Genomic DNA, 20,283 nt, shown 5'->3' with positions numbered 1-20,283 from the left:
TATATAATCACATTATTTCAAGGTAATCATATTATATAATATAATATATAATTATGTAATTGCATTACTTCAATACTATGTATGGCTTGAACTTTTCAATTCCAACATATTAAGCTGTAATAAAATACAACACATTAGTGAGTCATCAGTATAATTTCTGCTAGCATCTTAGGACCAAGGAGGGTTCTGAATCTCCATTATATAGCTTTGGCCTTTGTTAAGCAAAGAGGAGGCCTGAGAGCTTCCAACAAGATACTAATTCTCATGATATATGGGATTTTTTTAAAGGGCAGCGCTGAGCTGACACTATTGCTTTGCTTGGTCTTCAAGCTGAGAAAAAGAGATCCAAAATTCAATCCACCAGGAAATATTTTGGTTTCTTGACCTTAAACAAAACAGGAAACTGCTGTGAAACAATGGAAGAAGGTCCCGTTCGCAAGAGGGGAAAGCAGCAAGCCGGACTCCAGGCCCTGGGGTACCTGCCTCCTGGGAGAGCATCATGGGCAAGAAGGGAGGGAAAGCATCTCTTTCCTTTCAAGGGCCATATTAAGGGTTAAATGAGTCTGTCTGTCTTTGTGAGGGCAGAGTGCTCCCTGATGATCATTAGGCAAGATCGCTATATGATCTTAAATGATTCCCACAAAATTCTGCTCTACCAAAACGGCTCCAGCCCTACATCTAACTTATAATTTGTTACCATGAACGTTTGTAACATGACAGAAGAAGAACGCTAGATTCAGCAAGATCCAATTTTGTATCCTCTGCTCCATCACCAAAGTTTTACAATTACATTAGCCGCCGATATGAATATTCCTCCCAGCTTTGTTTTTCTCTGGCGGGCAGCCAGCCGGCAGAGGGAGCACAATAACGTGGCTGTTCCCACAACAGTGATGATGAGGTTGATGACAATGAGGAATAAATGTTAAAGTGAATCGTTTCATTTATTTCATTATTGTTTTTAAAAGTAGGGGAAGAAAAATACGCAGAAGTCCAAAACAAGAAGAGGAAAAGATGCTATTTTCAGGCTTCTATGAACATACTGCAAATGCTATTGGGGTTAAAAGCAACAATTAGCAGTGATAACGACACGCTCAGCAATGTCCCTGGAATAAATGGACTGTTTGACTCCTCCGTTGGAGCCAGCAAGCTGTCAGAAGGAGCTGCTGATCACTCCGTGCTACTAACATCTCTTTGCTAATCCTAAAAACAGTTCCCCCAGCTTCTTAAGCCGGATAGGCACATCCAATAGATTGTCACGTTTGTTGGGGGAATGGAAAAAAACAAATCCTCAAAGCATTTGAGAAAATTCCTCAGCCCAAATGTGAAAACAGATAGGAAATAGCCTGGCTGGAGATGAATCATCAGTTGTTTTTTAATTGAAATGGAAGAGTAAATGCTGGATTCAGTAAAGATGGCATGTGGAGCATGTCTTGGCATGAAATGGCTCTCCTCTCTGCCCACTGCTTCCCTTCCCTCTTGTACAGCAGCTTTGTAGCTTTCCAGGGAGAGGAACTGGCACAGCTCCTTTGATCTCCGAGGCACCACGCTGACACACACCGCTCATGAAACTGGCCCTAACTCATCTGCCGTAATTAATTCCATTTGTGGAAACTGGGGCTTCTCTCAACTCAAGGTCACTGTTACCCAGCAGTGCGCGTCTGCTGCAGTCCTCACCTACAAGGAGAAGGCAAAGGCGCCTTTCCTTGCAAATTAATACCCACTAAGGGTGCCTGGTTATTAAATGTGCTCAGAAATGTCTAGCCAATAAATATGGTGCGAGGACCTACCTATATGCCATATTTTTGTCTGTTTACAGTGATTTAATAATTGTGATAACTGGTCCTGACAAAAAGTCACCATATTCAGGTTGTAGCTAAACAGAAAGACAACTGAAGTTTCTGAAGTACTTTAATTATACCTAATGTGCCTAATGTACCTAATACCATTAAATGGCTGAACAATAGAGCTTTAGAAGCCAAACCCCTGGTGTTTTGGGGTGGATTTCTGTTTTATTCTTTACTTCCCCAGTGAGCAGCATCTGTTTCAGTCTTGCTTGGGCACAGTGTTTGCAAATGCAAAAGCCAGAGACTCCATGTGTGTCTTAGGTTTAGCGTTCTAGATGCACAAGGGTAGGTTATAAAAAAGTGCAATGTGTCCTTCAAGCTGTGCCATGAGTTCGTTCATTGTGACAACGCCTACAGTGAAACTGGCCACAGACGTTCCTCAGACCGCAAGAGATTTGGATTCCTATTTTTTATAGGCCGTCGGTCTTGCCCTATTCACTTGCTGTGCACAAGCATACTGTGCAAAATAGGTACCCAAGTCACCTTCAGGACTGTGGTGTCTCTGAGAGGGAAGGGAGCGGCTGGAGAGTATTTATGGGTGTAAGCACATGCATGGATGATGAAGGAGCACTATAATATCCCAGACACCAATTGTCCTCACTGGATGGTCACAGCTGGTCAGCTCATGGTTAAATCAAGTCTAATGCCAACATAACCATGACTTTTCTATATGGTATCTTCCTGTGGCTAAAGTCGTTACCTCTTTGTGAACCTTCGGACAACGAACACTTCCAAACAAATGCTAAAATTAGGACAGCCTTCTTGGAGCTCTCTGGGAGAGCTTCCCTGGAGTACAGCTCAGGGAAATGGGGAATGAGTCTTCATGGACCTTCTTGAAGGATAACAGAGAAAAGAGCAAGGGAATAGTTGCACAGAGAGGGCCATAAACGGCAAACATCGGGATGAGGCACAGTAGTGCTGAAGAAAGCCCGAACTGTCTTTATCTTGAAGGCAAAGGGAGCAAATGCACTATCTCAGCTGTTAGATTTTGACCATATTCTAAAGGCTTTGCATGGAAAATGAAAATAAACCTTTTGTATTAATTTTTCATTTAAAAAAAAATACAAATAGTGACACTTACCTTTCCAGCCACTTCCACTGGAGAAACCTGTCGAAGTACATGCTGTTTAGGTATTCTTGGAATGGTTCCCCACTGAGGTGGTCAAGGACAGATCTATCTCAGATGAAAAGGATATATAAGCATTTTATAGTCCTGAACTTGGAGCAAAAGAGAAACAAAACAAGAGGAGAAAATCCAGACTTCTTGCATGGTAGGATTTGCCAAGAAGGGTTGGACCAGATGATCCTTGAGGTAGGTCCCTTCCAACCTGGTATTCTATGATTCTATGAATTTACTTCTACTTTATTTTGTACTTCATTTTACGCACGGTTTCAATCTAGGAACAAAGGGATATGTTTGATGTATTTCATAACAGGAGGCCTTATACAAGCTGAATAGTAATATGTACTGGGTTTGCTTGCTGAAAACTAACAGGGTGTCTCCCACTGGCTTCAATGGACTTTTGCAAAGGCTGTTAGTCACTAGACAACAAATGTATTTGCTTCTGTTAGTAAATTAACACAACACCCTCAGGAACTGAGCTCCTAAACTTTGGGGGATGTTTACATCTGGATTGAAAATTTCTGGCTGAAGCCCATTTCTGTCAAAGAGGGATCATCAGAGGTATTATTTGGAGAAAAAAATCAATCAATTTCAATGACTGCTATGCTAGAAGAAGTAATAACTGTGATTAAAGTCAAACGGCTTTTCCTAACAGCTCTGTGCTTTGTAGAGCAAAACAGAGGGAAGAAAGTCTGAACAGGGATGTGGATTTGTTTATGGATTAAGAAAAGAATTTGGGGGCTTACACAGTGGATGCAAAGTCTTTTGCATAATCAAAGGAATAAAGGAATAAAAAGGCCAGTCTGCAAATGTGCGAAATAAGTACGTTGCTTGTGGCAGACAACAAGCAGCCAGAGACCAACAGACATCCCATAAGGAAGGCCAAGGGTTCAGAGCTAAGAAAAGATGGACTGAGCTGAGAGAGCTGCCTGAGGTGACGGTGGTCATGTTGTTTAACAGGGGGTTGTTGACCTGCTGGTTTTGGTTCTTGCCTTGCTTGCTGGGGCTACTGTATCTACTTCTGCTGGCAGCATTGGTGGGACAAAACTTGGTTTGGGGTGAAAAATGCCCCCAAGAAATGAGCAATTCTGTCTTGGTGTATACAGACACTTTTGTGTCTGTGTTTAAGGATATACAGACACATTTCTAGATCTTGCTGGAGGAGGAAATCCTCTCTGAAGGACTACTCCGGTTTGGGAATGGATAATCTATGTCTTACCCTGGGGCAGTTCTAGATCTGAGCAAACAATTCACCATGAATAACGTGTCTTGTCAATTAAGTTCCTCCCTGTTCATGAGCTAATATTCATAAGTTTTTGGAATTTCTCAGCTGTTTGATTTTTTTTTGGTAATCAGTTTGGAACAGGCAGGTAATATTCAGTATTCAGAAATCAAATTGTTGTTTTCTTCATTAGCTGTGATTGGACACAGACCATACAGTTTCCTTTAAGTGCATTCAAGATTACAAAATAAAATAAAAATTAAGTCTTAATGAGCTTTAACAATATCCAAATTCAAAGCCAAAATTATATGGGAAATTGGAGGGGGGCAGGAGCAGACCATCGAAATACTAAAGGTCAAAGCAGAAGTTAGAGTTACACGTGGATTTCTCCTGCAGACTGATCTTATCTTTGATACAGGACAGCAAGCTTTATATTTGTATGTATGCCTCCCTTTTTTGGTCTGACTGTGAACTCTTCCAAAATTAACATTATTCAGTACATTTAGTAAATACCAACAGCAAGTTTTTAAAACTTCCTTTTGACCCCATTTCAGTCCATGTGAAATGATCAGCATATTTATTAAGAAGGTCTCAAACCTGGCTCATTTATCTGTTTCAGCTGAGACGAAGGAATGGCTGTCGGTGAATACGAGCCCGAATTAAGTGGTGTCCAATGCTAGCCTATTCCATTCAGTTAATTAAAAGCTGCACGTATTTTAAAGAACAATAGCTGCCTTTCAGCAGTTGTTTGCTTTTTAGTTCCCCTCTTTGGCAATAACAAAGTGCATTTTAGAGGGAACTGTCAGCTTTCAAACCGATTTGAGAACTGGAAACAGGCATTGGGGGGTTTGTGTCGAGCACAGCTCTGCCTTTGTCATTGGGACTGGCACACACAACTGGTGCGAGTTATACGAGCATCTCTACATGACACCAGGCCAATGCAAGGAAACTGGCTATGTTATAAGAGAAGGCCAGAAATAACCCACATCTCCTACCAACGCAAAGAATAACTGAAAACAGAAAAGGTCAATGAAATGAGTCAAAACAATGAATGACAGCGGAGCGAATTTTACAAATCCCCATTACATCATCCAGGGAAAACAAACCGTGCTCGGCCAGAAACCACATGGGCCAGCTTGCGATGATCCCTCCTTTTCATATTTTTATTGGTTTATGATCTACTGGCGTGAACGTACTCGGGTCAGTGTTTGCAAATGCAGATTGCATACCTGGAGCTTTAGCGCATAATAGTACAAATAGCCTCGCCGCTACAAAAACTGATAAGCCTTTTCCCAGACAAAAGGATGAAATAATGCACGTTTGTTTGAATGCCACAGACAGACAGAAAGCATTAAAAAAGCCCCATTCTCCTGGTGAAGATTTTCTGGAAAAGCCATGCGGAGCAAGTTTGCACATTCCTCTGTCTAAATGGACTGTATAGCCACTTAATTTTTATTCAGTTTGAAACAGAGATGTTTTCTTTGGATACATTATCATTGTAGCTCTTTTCACACAGCATGAAATCCATGGCTGGTTTACTTGGCTGGAACACTCTGTCAAATACCTGAAACACTAAGTGCCTGTGTGTAGTGTATATAATGGCATGGAAATATTTATTATATTTTGTTCAGATGAAATAACTTCACCGCTTGTCAGCGGTGCCGCTAGGATTATGAACATAAGCCGAAGATACACGCCTCAGGTTCAAATTGAAACGCCTCTCTTTACCTGACACATTCCTTACAAGTTGCTGACTGCAGCCCTGCGATCTTTGGGTATCGTGTTATACTTACTTTGTGCAGTGAGAGAATAGCTCTTTGCAGGGGCTGTTTTCGAGTTTCTCCTCTGTCTGTTGGATAAGATCTCGACTGACTTCAGGAACGCAGGCTGGAGACTGGGGAGAGAAGAGAGGGGCACATTATCTCTGTGATGAGGTACAGATTCTCCTCGCTTTAACGTGTAAAAGACGCATTCATTATTTATGCCCTGAGCTGCTTCCATTCAATTCCAGCGGTTGTGTAAAAGCAAAGGAGCTTTACGTCAAACAGCAGTAAAATAGGATACCGTGGCAACTCGCTCCACATTCCACTCTATCCTCACATAGCTTTTCTGCCTTCTCCTGTACCTTCAGCTCCCTGCCCAGCCTCATGAATATGCAGGACCCACTCCCTGCCAATTCTTTGAACTGCTCCCTTGCATCCCATGAAAAATGTGCTGGCCTGAACTGTGTACAGGCCATTCTCTTAAACAAAAGAGAATTTGCCCAGTGTTTTCACTTCATTGATGATTCATTGTGCTGTCTGAAAAATCCATCTTCTTTTTTTTTTTATTTTTTTTTTTTACCAGCAAAGGAAAGCAAGAGCAGAGCACTGGTATTTATTGATTTACATATAAATAATATAAAAAGATGCTCGCAAAAGTGTCTGGACACCTTAATTCATCATTAGAAGGACAAAAATAATCCAGCATTTTTAAAACCATCATTTCAAAAAGGAACTCCACCAACCGAGCACATAAACTCTTTTCATCCTCTCCTCCCTTTAGAGAGAATGTACATTCAGCCCCTTCAGAAAGCTCTTACCAAAGAGAGGTCTTTTGCAGTATGCCCTGATGGTTAACTAGTTTAGGACCTTTGGGACTAATTATCTATAAAGACAGTTTTTAGGCCGTCCACATTCTTATATATATATACTGTATATATATACAGTATATGTATACTGTAATTATATAAAAAGGGGTATATATGTGTGTGTGTGTGTGTGTTGTACACACTTATTTATAGACATTTCTCCCATTCACATGAAAGCCCCTTTATCTAGCCAATTGGATTTGGGTATTTTCAATAAAACCAGCCATAGATGACAAAATCATCTTTCCTTGCAGAAGCCTTAACACTCAGTAAGGTTTCTGCATCCACGGCCACGACCACCAGATGTGCTGAGTGGGTGGGTCACAGAGCATCATCCCTCATTCCTGGCCAGATGTTCTCATTAACTCACCCTTAGTTGGGGATATCTTGGCAAGCACTGAAATACATTGCAGGCAGAGTTCAAAAACACTGGGAATGAGGACAGAGGAAGGGGCAGAGGTGGAGCCAGAGAAAATCTCCAGCATGGTGAAAGCTGAATTAAGTCTTTTATCTTTTCCTTCCCACTGCTGAAATGCGAATATGATCCTGGTTGTGACATGAAAAACTAAGTTTGTTCCACTTGAATGTTTTTAAATAGGAACATGGTTTACAGAACTGCCTGCGCATGCTGCGTAATGCAGTCTCACTATTCAACCTTGACAGACAATCTGCAGAACATGTTGGATATCTTTGACCTCACTGAAATATTTCCTCATTTCCTCCACATAGTCCTCCATTTCCTCAGCAAAAGGGAACAGTTCTAGGGAACATCCACTTTTAATCGCAGAGTATACTGATAATAATTAAGAAGTCTCTCCGTTTCTTGAGAGGTAGATGAGCCCCCATATTGTCATCTAAAAGATGAAGAGACTGAGACAAAGCCAGATTTTCTCAGCTTGATTGGCCACTGAGGTTGGCAGGAACTGAGAACTGTAGAACAAGTCTCAGTAAATCAGACAACTTACAGAAATTCCTAACTGTAGACGCCCATGACTAGATCGAAGTCGCAGTTTTAGTTCAAGAGAGTAAGTAGAGGCAAGACTGAAGTAGTGAAAGAAGTGGGAAAAAAACCTCAAGAGTTCTGTTTTCCAGTCCTACAGCTGCGGCACTGAAACTACCGACAAAAAAAAAAAAAAAAAAGGAAAGGGGGAAAAATAGGGAAAAATAAAAAAAAAGGCTTTTAAAGAAATATTCAGATAGGAACCAAAGCCTAATGATTAGCAGTTATTCAGTTGATTTTGGCTAGGGACCATATGAATTAATACCTGTACTTTATGGTTTGCATACTCAATGGGGTGTGTACACAATCTCATCGGCAGCCCTAAGCTTGTACGTGGCTGTGTGAGCCCACTGCTCGGAGACCTGGTTATCCTGAACATCTCTCTGATTTATAGGGTACAGAAAAAAACACTGAGCTCCATAACCTTCATACTGCTGTGAATCAGGAGTGTCTTCTGACATGAATGGGGATGCACTTAAGTAAAATTGATACTCAGGCCTCTAATTGAAGTTACTACTAATTAAATCTAGAACTTATTCTACATTTATAGGCCAAAATTGGGACCCAAAAGCTAAGTAGTAAACCCCATAATTAGTCATTTAGACCAAGTGACCTGATTCTTACTCATGCCAGGCAACTTTATTTCCCATTGGGAATGAGAAATAAGCTGCCTTGAGGTTACTGTTGAAAATAATGCCCATGATGCATTATTATAGTAATAATTCCATCAAATTTTGTCTGAGATCAAAGTACATTTAAAAAAAATTTATAAGCATCAGCTAACTCTTTTCATAAAGACGAAATGAAATTCTTAAAGGGAAAGGGGAGAAGAATGAACGAAAGAAACTGTAAGACAATGTGGGAAGTATTTAAAAATAGCACGAACTGTGATTCCTCTCTCCAAATTTGTGGGAGATACAGTCACCACTTGGTTTTTCAAAACCACTCATTGCTGACCTTTGAATCTTTGCTTCCTCTGAACAAATCGAGAGCAAGCTAACAATATCAAGGTACGTAAAGATATAAATACACTGACATCCTGTACGTGGACTAAAGCCTTGCAGTGTAGTACAAACACTTTACTAGACCACTTCATTTTCTAGAACAAAAAAACACCTTTTTTTCACAGGCTGATCATTTCCAAAGGTTTTGCAGGCCCAGCAAAACGTTTCATGTCCTCATGCAGCCTTTCATAGTGTTCAGGGCAGAGCATCTGCACCATGTGTACGGAAGGAGCACACCCAACCCTTTCCGACTCTTCATACAGGTCTAGGGAGTCTTTGTATGTTCCTTCCTGAGATTTTCCTTGAGACTTCACAGTTCCCACTGCTCCCATTAAATACCCATGACTGCCATTTTCCCTCTTTGAGTACTGTGCATACCTACAGCCTTCAAATGTTCAAACAAGGCCAGAAACAATTATAAGCCAAAACCCAACCCACCAACCTACTTTTGCTCCCCTGGAGAACAATTAGGTAGTGCAGGTTATGAGAGCAAGAAAGCGTTTAGATCCCAAGAGCAAATGCTTCCAAAGGTAACACTTTGACCACTTACGGAAGAAAAAGTTACTTCTTCCCTGGAGAGGTGCAAAAGATTTCTGCAGCTCCGATGAAACGGTTATTAACACCGTTCTCCCACTGCATTATGGGTAATGGCTGTAAAAGCATATTCGGCTTTTACAGGGGAACAGAGACACCTTTTCCAACATATTAAATGTCCTGTGGCAGCTAGGAGAGCCATACACCGTGATTAAGACCATTACATCTGAGGGAGTGACACAGTATATTCTGCTAACTCTTCAGAAACACCTGCAGAAACCTGCTACGTTTTCTTGTATTCAAAACAAAACACTGGGTAGTTTTAACAAGTACAGTCCTGTATTTCCCCTAATGGCTATTCTGTTTCCTGAAGGCAAAGAAAGTGATTCTTGGTCTCACTTACGATAATGTAAATCAGAAATGATGCCAGTTAAGTCAACAAAGTAACACTAGGATAAAGCTGATGGAACCGAAACCAGATTCATGGCCCACGACCCTGGCAGTGCAAAAAGTGCTTAAACTGATCCAACAACAAAAATGTCCCTCATTACGTTATCCTTTTTGACAAGACAGTTTAATAAAAGTCCTAAAGTCCAAACTTCTTTCACTGGGTTTTAATCAAAATCTCCTATCTCCTGTATGTTCTCATTTATGGCCAGAAACTGAAAACCTTCTTATATTTTGCTGGCAAAGCAACATCACAGTTTTATGATGCCCTCTTGTTTAATTTTAAAGAAAAGAATGCAACTAGGAATTGGATTAGCAATTATCTGAGAAACAAGAAATGGATATTCAGATGCTTCTGAGTGCCGTTAACACACTGAGAAGAAACTCTCCACTTCTGAATTTTGTTTTTGTCTAATTTAAAAGACAAAAGAGATCCTCCCAGCTGCTCTTCCATTTCAGTAAATGGCATGAAAACAGCTGAGATGTCACACACTTGTTCAAGGTTAGTTGTGTTCATGTCCACAAAAATTTGGAGATTGCTGTTCCTTCCAAATTAAGCCTGCAAGATACTTTTCATATTTTGCTGAGAGGTTGAATGCAGCTTTTCCCCCCTTCCTCTCCTGTTCCCTAGGATGCAACCACTGATAAACAGCACGGTGACAAGATTTGACGCTGGGTGCAATATCACCCATAAATACCAGGTTCTTGGTGGGAGCTGAGAGCATCACAAGCCAAATGCAATCTGGTCTTTCCTGCACTGCCACAGTTGCCCCTGGCAGCCTGAACGCCAGGAGACCCGCGTTACACAGCTTTTTGTGTGCCACATTTGGTATCGTCCATGTCCTGGCACTCAGCACCTCACTGAAGTACTGAAAATAAGCGAAATCTGATTCAGATCAGATGAAAGCTTCCAGGCTGTGTAACTCCCTATTATCTGTTATTTTGAATGTCATGTTTCATCACTATACTTTAAAATATAAACTCTCCTTTTTTGACAGCTCTATAAGGTTTGCTACAGGCTACTTCACTCAGCCCCTCAAGACACTGTATCTGTTGACCTTCACTGAACAGGATAGCAAACACATATGCCTTCTCATAAAATCACCTCTATATGTTTGCCATGGTACTTAGAACGTTTCTCTCATGGTGTTTCCCCTGTGACTGTGTGGAGGACACCTGACCTTTTGTCGGTCTATCAGCTAATCAAATTCTTTATAAAACAAGTTGAAATGCCAGCAGTACCAAGAGAGGGATTCAGAAGACCTTCTCTGATAATTTTACTTTTTTAAAACATGTTATTTGTTATAATTTTCCTTAAGACAGAACTTCCAAATCTTTAAAATGTATGAGTTTGGTCAAGATGAAGTGCTGCCTCCAAGGCTGTGGCAGTGAAAGCAGACAGCCAACTAGCAGAGACTGGCAACTTCAATGAGCAAAAGCATTTTCCTGACAACCCAGCAGTTGGAGTCAGCCTTTCTCAAACTGGGATGGGCTGAGTAGCAGGTGTCTCTGGGTACCCCACTCCAACTATTTCCGATAGCTGTACGTAGCCCAGAGCAGATGCACAGACAACACTAACCTACATGCGCAGAGTTGGTGTCTTGTGTGCAACGGTGATGTTTCTGTGAGAAAAGTGCCCAGATGACAAAGGGAACTGAGAGGGATGTGCTGACACTCCAGCTACAGACACATATCCAGTTGGGGTCACCACCGTTTGAGAAAGCTAAAGAGAACGGACAAGAGCACCAAGTGTCTGAAGGGTTGAGAAACATGCTTGGGGGAAAAAATGCCGAAGAAGGGAAGCGTTGAGGAACTAGATTTGTTTAGTCTGGAAAAGTAAGAGTGAAACATGATAAAGGTCTTTGAATATAGAAATGTTTTTAATAAAGAGGGCAGGGATCAATTATTCTGCATGTTCTGCTCTACACTGGGGGAATGATGTGAAAGAATCCACTTAATTGCCTATGAAGGCTTTTTTTTTCTAATTTTCCACACAGGGAAGCACAAGAACAGGCATATGAATATTGTGGAATCTGTTCTCAGAGGTCTGAAAGACCTCCGAGGGCAGACAGACATCTGTTGATGATCTAAGTGTATTTGATCTTTGTTCAGTGCAAGAGGCTCTTGAGCCCTCTCCCAATCCTTTGTACCGATGATTTCGCAAAACACTGGACTCTGTAAAGCGCAGGCACATGGCATGGCCTTGAGAAGAGATGAGGAAGGGAGTTTGTATGCTCAGTGCTCACCAAAGGAAACCTGGAGCTCTGGGCAAAGGACTAAGTATCTTCTTTGCAAATGAACAGTCCTGTTTCGAAGACACTTGTCTCAATCATCGTCTCCTACAAAAAAAGAAAAAGCTTGCAGAACCCTGAACTTCAGATCAGAAAAAGGGATACCATCGACTTTGGTCAGACTGGCTTTGCAAGGAACAGAGCAGATCCGTAGTCCGGAGGTAATTCTTATCCTTACACAGTGCCTTTCACCTAAGAACCTCAAAATATTAAAGCTTCATTGCATGATTAAGTCTTCATGAGCTAGGTGGCAATCTCACAATATTTTACAGAACAGTGAACAGGGAGGTTAAGAGTTGTGTTTTGCAGAAGAGTTGATCATCACCTGTGACTGAAATCAAAGAAGTCTCACTGAGATAAATGAAAGCTAGAGATGCTCAGATTCCTCAAATCAGGCCATTTGTAGCTTGCAATTAGTGAAAAAGGAACAGAAACCTAGAAATGCAGGCTTTCATTTTATACCAACTCATGCCAGTGGATGTGAGTCATCACGGTTCTTAAAGCACGACTGTTCATCACTACAAAAGTTATATGAACCAGAAAGATACCACACTCTTTAGATTGAACAGACTTCATGCAAACTTTTGTTTTAAACACAACTGCTTTCCTGGCAAGTTTCAGACTTGAAGCCATGATATTGAAACACGATGAGTTATCTTAAAAGTCACTTGCATAAAACAAATAATGTGCAGCATATGTTATGTCTCAGGTTATGAAAACATTCCACAACAAACTAGCTTAAAACAATTAAAAATATTTCAGCCAATGGACAAAAGTTCAAGCTATAACTTTTCTTGAGCTGTCTCTGGTTCCAAGCACTTCTGTCTTAATGATATGTGTATTTTCAGATGTTGACAGCAATTTTCTACACAGAATCTATTTGCAAATCTCCACACAGATTTGCTACTAGTAGAGACCTCAAAACTATAGAAGAAACGGGCTAAAATGAACTTGGGTGTGAGAGGGTCCATGATGGGATGAGAAGAGTTCATACACAAAAACCTGGAAATACTGGCTTCATCCAGTTGTTATGTTCCTGTATTTGATTTGCTCTCACACGGCTGTGACCCAAGACCAGCAATACAGAGCAATGGTTTGTGTCAAGGATGGGAAGTCTGCCACATGCAATGCCACTCCTGCTGTTGCTTTTGCACAGTCACATCCTTCTCCAGATGTTTGAGGAAGGCTCAGCTAGCAGGGGGAGCAGTTACCAGGACAGGTAGCAATGGTATGACTGTCAGTGGCGATTGTCCTCAGTCCTTTGAGGCAAACACTCATAAGGAGTCGTAAGGAGGACTGTAATCAGAGCAGTTACTAGAAAAAAGGAGAAGAGGTAGATATACACAAGTCATGCTGGTAGGCGCAAAATCAGAGCAAGACAAGTTTATGTGCTCAGGTAATGAACGTTTTCAAAAGGGAAAAGTAATGGAAGGCAAACCAGAGACCATGAAATTGTGCCTCTTTTGCCTCCAAGGCTGATCTACTACTTGTGGCTAGACATTCACCCCAAGAACTGGCCTGTGGTATCTCCACTGGGGTCTGCACTGCTGCCCTCAGAGCAGGAACACGCCAGTGCAGGGCAGAGCCCGGGCTCTGCCTGCCCCACTGCAGGGAGATGCCTGGAGCCATTTTGGGTGACTCTGATGTCCCCTCACCTCCCTGCTTTGGGCAGGGGCAAGCCAATGGCAACTGGGACTCAGTCTGAGCTACAGCCTGGGAAGGACTGACCATGCAGCTCGTGACTGAAGGAGGGGAAGTGTGAAGCAGCTGACAGTGAGAGTCATAGAAACATTTAGGTTGGGAAAGACCTTTAAGATCATCGAGTCCAGCCAAGAAATGCAGAGGAAAGCAATGGAGGAGGAGATAGAGTGTCTTGGTGGTACTTTGATTTTGGGAAGCCCGGGTTAGGCATGTGTTTCAATCTGGGGAGGGAAAGGTCCCCAGCACTGTCACAGCACAGGCAGTTTCCTGACGCTTTTTGGTGTTATGCACAAAAATGTTGGAACATCCTTTCTTCTTGCCCCGTGTCTGATCTTGTCTCTTCGGTTTTAGCTGTATAAGTAGTAAACAGCTAATTCTACATCAGGAGCAGCTGCAACATTTTAAGTAATCAACTTCTGCATTTTCTTTTTATTTTTTTTTCCTACCACAAAGTCATCTGGGTCTGTATGAGGCAAACCAGTAAAACACAAGGCTTCATAATTCCAGGATATTTGCTTTGAGATGACAGATGTAGGAATTGGCAGTGAGGTGGACAGGGAGCATGGAGAGCAGCTGTGTTATTCGTAGCAATTTATCTATTACGACAGCGTGTAGACATTATACCTGAGAATGGGGGCCCGTAATGCCAGGCACTACATACACATGTCATGAGAGCTAACACTTCCAAAGCAAACCGATCACAGTAGCCCTGGGAGTGGGAACGGAGGGCAAAGATATGAAATACCTCGCCCAGGATTATAGAGTGGGTCAATGACAGAGAGAAAAATTGAACCCAACCCTGTTCTCTGATCAAACGGCATTTTCAGTACTGAGGGCTGGATCACTTGCTGGTAGCTAAATGAAGCAAATCAGCAGTGCCTATCAACTGTGGGGTTTGTTTTGTAGCTGTAAGCTGATGTGAAGTCATGATGAATCTGTTTTCCCTCATATTCTACTAAACTATCAAAACACGTGTTGACACACAGAAAAATACAATGACTGAAGACAATAGAGCCCTCAGCAAACAGCTGAACATGTTCTTCTGCCTGGAGGGGTTGTACTAATCCATCACAAAAGGCAATGCTAACCACCTTGGTTCATGAATTCATTTACTGCAGCAGATCTGATGGAGCTTCAGGCTGACTTGCTCACTCCAGGCTCGCTGGGCTGCCTCTTGGGCCTTGGCAAGCCCAATGGCAGGAAAAGGATGTGTTTCTTCTCTGGGTTTCCAGCATCCTTCCTCTTTGGTGCTGGGGTACAAGTTGCAGTCTTGAACTATGCCCATCCTTGGAGAAACTCAGCAACCACTGAGGTTTCCTTTCTGACTAGTGCATAGAAAATATATGAAGCATTTTTCATGTCTCTCCTGTTAATCAGCATCAGGATCTCCTATCTAGCTATACCTTGTTTTTCCTGTTCTCAGTAGACCTGGTTGTAGCTGCGATCCCTGAAAGCAAAACGGTCCTTTCTAGAAACCACATTTCTCTTCCTGATGGTGGCAAACAAGCAACTGCCATGCAAATGCTGTGAGTCAAAACATTTCCTACATAAAGATTTTCAATCCAAAATGTGGTTTCCTTGGAATGTTAAATTATTTGATTCAGAGAAATATGGGGGTGTAACCACAACGTGAGTTTCAGAGCAACAAAGGAAGAGAAAAGATTGCCTAGATCAAGAAGGAGAAATTTCTTCCCGGCTCCTATAGGTGACCAGAGAAAACCTTAAACACTCAAAGCCCCATAGAAAGTAATTTTGAAATAACAAAATGTCTCATGAGACAAAATTTAGTTGTTTCATCAGCTTCTTTTGCAAGCCCAGTGAATCAGCTGCAGACTTTATACTCTTCAATTAAATAAAAACACTCACCACAATCCCAACCAGCTATGGGTTTTTTGGTACAGCTTAGTTTAAGAACCTAAACTGGTCACCATGGAAGATACGCTTTTCACTTCAATTAGTGAGAAACCGGGCCTCACAAGAAGTGCTTGGCAAGATATTTTTCAGTATCTTTAAGCCCTAGTTCTTCCCCAGCCATACTTTTTAAATAATTCTTTGCAAAACTGCTTATAGAGGTTTCTTTACCAAAGAAACATTTTTTTTTTCTCCTTTCTGTAGACACATAGGTTTATTGGTGTAGGGGTGCTCATAAACTAGCCCGCTGAAATTGTTTTATATAAACTTGCTTTAAAGAGGGGGAATGGAAAGTATGTTTACCTCTTGTTGCCTTTTTTCTGCTCTAAAAGCATTTTGCAGACAGATTGAAGGATGAAAACACAGATGAAATAATCAGTACCAGGAGCTGTCAGCAGGATGAGGGGGGTAGCTCACGAAACAGAATAGAAAAGAAATTTAATTAATACTATTCGGGATTTTCTAACTACCTAGAAGTTAGGTTACTCGCACAATCCTTGGAAGCCTCATTAGTTCAAAAGGTAACCTCTTTTCTTGGCAACCCAACTGAGCCATCGCTATAGTGCATTACTACAAGCAGCCAGATGTTTGATAAAGCATTTTGGGAAAAGAACGGTATTCTCACCATTAGTGGCAACAAAGATGACAGGACAATTTTGAAAGATTCTGTTCTCAGAGAGTCTTTTTTCTCTCGTCACGTGTGCTTAATAGGTTTGGATAGCATCCAGTGTCCAGCCTCTTATCAGAACCTTTCTACCTTTTAACGTCCTCCTGCACTGATGGATAGCCTAAACATCAGCAAGTAACCTTATGTTGCAATAGTCATAGCTTGGCTTCCTCTGGTAAACCAAATGTCATTTGTTCCATTAAAAAAAATCCCTAAATCTATAAACACTCATTTACAACCTCAACATTATTGAATGGCTTTCTTGCAGGAAAACAAACAGATCCCTGCTTGACTTCGCTCCTCTTAGACATAAGCCTGTAAACATGAGTAACCCTTCCCTCGCAAGCGTTCCTCACACTGAAGGCCGCCAGTTGTTTGCTCTGCATGAAGGTAGCTCATGCATGAAGGCCCGATCCAGGCTGCACTCAAGTCGGTGGCTCTAGCGCTACCAGCTGCAGCGGGGATTCTGCAGTATTTGCCTTCATCTTTTTCCATTAGCAGGCCAAAATCTTGAGGAAACACCTGAATGAAGAAATAAATATCCAAAAGAGAAGACCTTGAAAAGGATTAGGGAGTGAATCAAATACAGATCAGGCAGGAACCAGTGGGCCACTCTCAGAAAGAATGGAAACACCCACGAAAGCAAACAAAATCACTGCCTAGCACTGCTGGAAACAGGGCATTCCCTAATCACCTGTGTCACACGATCCATTAACGATCACATGGTAATAGCCATCAGCAGAGAATTGAGAGGGAAGACATTTATTGTAGGAGATGACACACTGTTTGCAGTGGCATATTCCGCTCTTCCTCAGCTTTACTTGTTGGACAAACAGCATCTGTGCCAGGATAATCAACTTGATATACGTTTGATTTTTGACTCAGGTCAGAGTCTGGCTTGATTAAAAAATAATAAATTAACATACAAGCTGAGGCTTAAGTGAGTTTTGTAAGTGTAGTTGCATTACTGGGAAAAAAAAAAATTAAAAATGGATAGTTTGAAGTGCCACATTTCCACAACTTAAACATGCTGGTTATTTTTAAATCCATTTGCAATCAAAAGATTTTTTTTTTTAATCATTCTTCTTTTCTTATTTTTTACACTTATCTAGTGATATTTTAATGAATTGAAATCTTTTTGTTTTCTGTGAAATTTAAAACATTCCTTATGGTAATGCTGTGATTCCTGGTTCCAAGTTAAAATAACACGCACTAACATTATTAGCTTAGCGATCCTTCTAGTTGCACCATCCCAGCCAAAGGTGTCAGCTTCAGGCATCTCATCTGAATTTGCCTGGCCCGTTCTTGTGAGGCTACACAGCTGCTGAAGTCTCTAGATGTTTTTCCAGAATCCTAATTTCCTACTACAACAGAATCAGATGAGAAATAAGGTATGTTTAACTTTCATTTTCACCATGTGCCTCTATTCTCGTCTTTGCCGAGATCAAGCATATGGTTACCTGTTACTGCTTCTGAGTTTCGCACAATGAATCCTGAGCTCAGAGAGACATTTGTTGACCCATTATGCTTTTAGCTCAGAAAACCAAAGCTGAACCAACCAGAGGAGTTGCTGCAAGTCGCAGCAGGTGGGTAGAAGGGCTGTGGATGTCAGGTGTTCAAAGGGTCCTGGACTACTGAGAAATTGCGCACAGAAACCTGTGTGGATATGCCATGCAATGTAATTTAATGTGTTCGGCATTACATCTAGCACGGAATTCACCTCATTGCACTTTAATCATCTGAAAAATAAGACACTCAAAATCTCCCTAGGCTTCTTGCAGTCAGTGGGCAGAAAGAGGCACCTCATCTCTCCTACTCAAATGCCTCCCTGTGTTTGGACAAGTGAGGCTGCAATGCATGTGCTGGGAGCATAAGAAGCTGGACTCACCGGGGGTCTGTTTTAATGTCATTCCGTGCAAATGCACAAAAGCCACCTCTTGCAGATTTCTGGCCGTCTTGCAAGCCAGTGTTTCAGGCAGCTGGAAAAGGCTGAATCCTTTTTTCCCACATGGGCAAAATTTTCAGGCAGAAGAGGCTGTTTCTGAGAAAGCTGAATGAACCTTAAAGGCTGAGAATGAACCTCCCTGGCCATTGGATAATCTATATGAGTGTAAGCAATGAGGGGTATGCAGTTAGGATAGGGAAAAGATGACCCCCTGAAAAACGAGAGGAGGAAACTATAAAGAGCATATTCATTAGTCAAGGGCAGACAAATACATCCTTCCCGTTCTCAGATAATCCTGAGCAGACTGCTCTTTATTTGCACAGCGTCCTCAGCCCTTTTGGATGCCCTGGCTAGTCTCCGAGAGGAGTCACAGCAGCCTGGGGGGCCTGCCTTGCCTCAGCAGGCAGATGTGAGCCACGTCTACATGTGTGGTTGACATCAATTAGCTGAAGCAAGTTTCCATTTTCCAAAGGGCCAAGTCAGAGTAATTCTGACAAATACAAGGAAGCTAGAAGGCTTTTGCCCACTGACCAAGTCATCCCAATGATTTTCCCGACCACAAATGACAAACAGTTAAGAAGCACGTGAACTTGGGAGCGTAACCTCTCCAAAACAAGGAAGGAAAAGCAGAACTTCAACTAATAGCACTGCTGAGCATAAAACCAGTGTAGTTAATGACTCCAGCCCAAACCTTCAACCAGTCTGAGTGAACGTACTGCAAATGCAGCCCTCCTTCAGTCTAGAGGACACAGGACTGTCTAAGAACCCATTCTGGGACAGCATCACCAGGACAGAGCAGACACCATGTTGTTTCCATAGGCTCTCATGCAGTTTGGCACCATTGCAAGAGACAAAAATCCTCAGTAAGTGTTTAGTTAACTAACATTTGTATTATAAACAGTGGGCAAAGGATGAGGAAATAGGACTTGAGTGAACCGTGAGAAAATGCCTTTTAGTCTGAGACCACAGCAAAGAGACTCCTAATCAAGGCAACACTGTGATTTTTTAGATTCCTCTGCCACACTGTATTACAGCCTGGACCCAGTGATAGAAGAATGCTTATTAAAATAAATTCTGATTAGAAAGCATTAATTTGAGTAACAAGGTTGCCATTCTGCTGCTCAGATATTTTCCCAGAATTGAACTTTGGAAAGATGAGTTTATGCAGAAAGTATGCTGAGAAGGTACTTTCCTGGACTAAGACATAGTGATCAGCGGAGATATTGATCGCGCTGTCTCTGGAACAACAACAAGAATTATGTATTGATTTCTCTGGAGACTGAATTATGTATCGATTATGCTAGCTGCAAAGCAGAGGCCTAAGTAATGCTATCGTCTCTGGCTAAAATGGTGCCCGTAGAGTAGTGAAGTCAATAGAGAGGGGAGATGAGAAATCCATTGAGTCAAAGGGTAAAGTCCCAGGGCAATTAATTAAATGGCAAAACTCTCCTTGGCTCAAACAAGGCCAGGATTTCTACTTAAGCATTTAGCATCCTGAAAAGTCTCCTAATAGGAACCCAAAGGACACAGTGAATAACGCTTTGAGCAAGTAAATAATTCCAGCCCATCCTGAATCCATGTAACACACTGTGTTCAGACAGGCACTTCATTCATTGCCTACTTCAATTGGGTCATTAATGAAATGCATAGGGTTCAGAAAAATTTGAAAACTAGCTGTGGAGATAACTCTTGGACCAAGCCTTAAGGGACCAGCCACTGTAGCCAGTGAAAAGCGATATTATGCTGGCCTTTTATCAGCAAGATAATAAGCTTACAGAGGGACAGAGATGACTCGGTGGATATAAGTGATATAAGCTGAATTTGTACAAGAGACGTAACAATGTAGAAAACAGTCCCCGGAGGCTCACCTTTCAAAACACAAAGCCTCTGTCTCATATTAAACTCTGCAGATTGCTTTACAGAAGCGTAATGTTTCCCTCTTTCAGAGCTTCCCTTACAGTGACA

General features: G+C 41.7%; 1 protein-coding gene across 1 annotated transcript in view; it reads right to left on the bottom strand.

Annotated features, from left to right (window-relative positions):
* The window catches only part of GRK5 (G protein-coupled receptor kinase 5), a 165,091-nt gene that overhangs the window by 22,932 nt on the left and 121,876 nt on the right, over positions 1-20,283 (bottom strand). The window contains 2 exon segments of the mRNA XM_009881651.1: positions 2,926-3,018; positions 5,983-6,083. Coding sequence (XP_009879953.1) covers positions 2,926-3,018; positions 5,983-6,083 — 194 coding nt within the window.

This window comes from Charadrius vociferus, unplaced genomic scaffold (assembly GCF_000708025.1).
Source record: "Charadrius vociferus isolate BGI_N301 unplaced genomic scaffold, ASM70802v2 scaffold282, whole genome shotgun sequence".
Classification (NCBI taxonomy): domain Eukaryota; kingdom Metazoa; phylum Chordata; class Aves; order Charadriiformes; family Charadriidae; genus Charadrius; species Charadrius vociferus.
The sequence above is the reverse complement of the archived record's forward strand: the minus strand, read 5'-3'. Positions and strand labels throughout refer to the sequence as shown.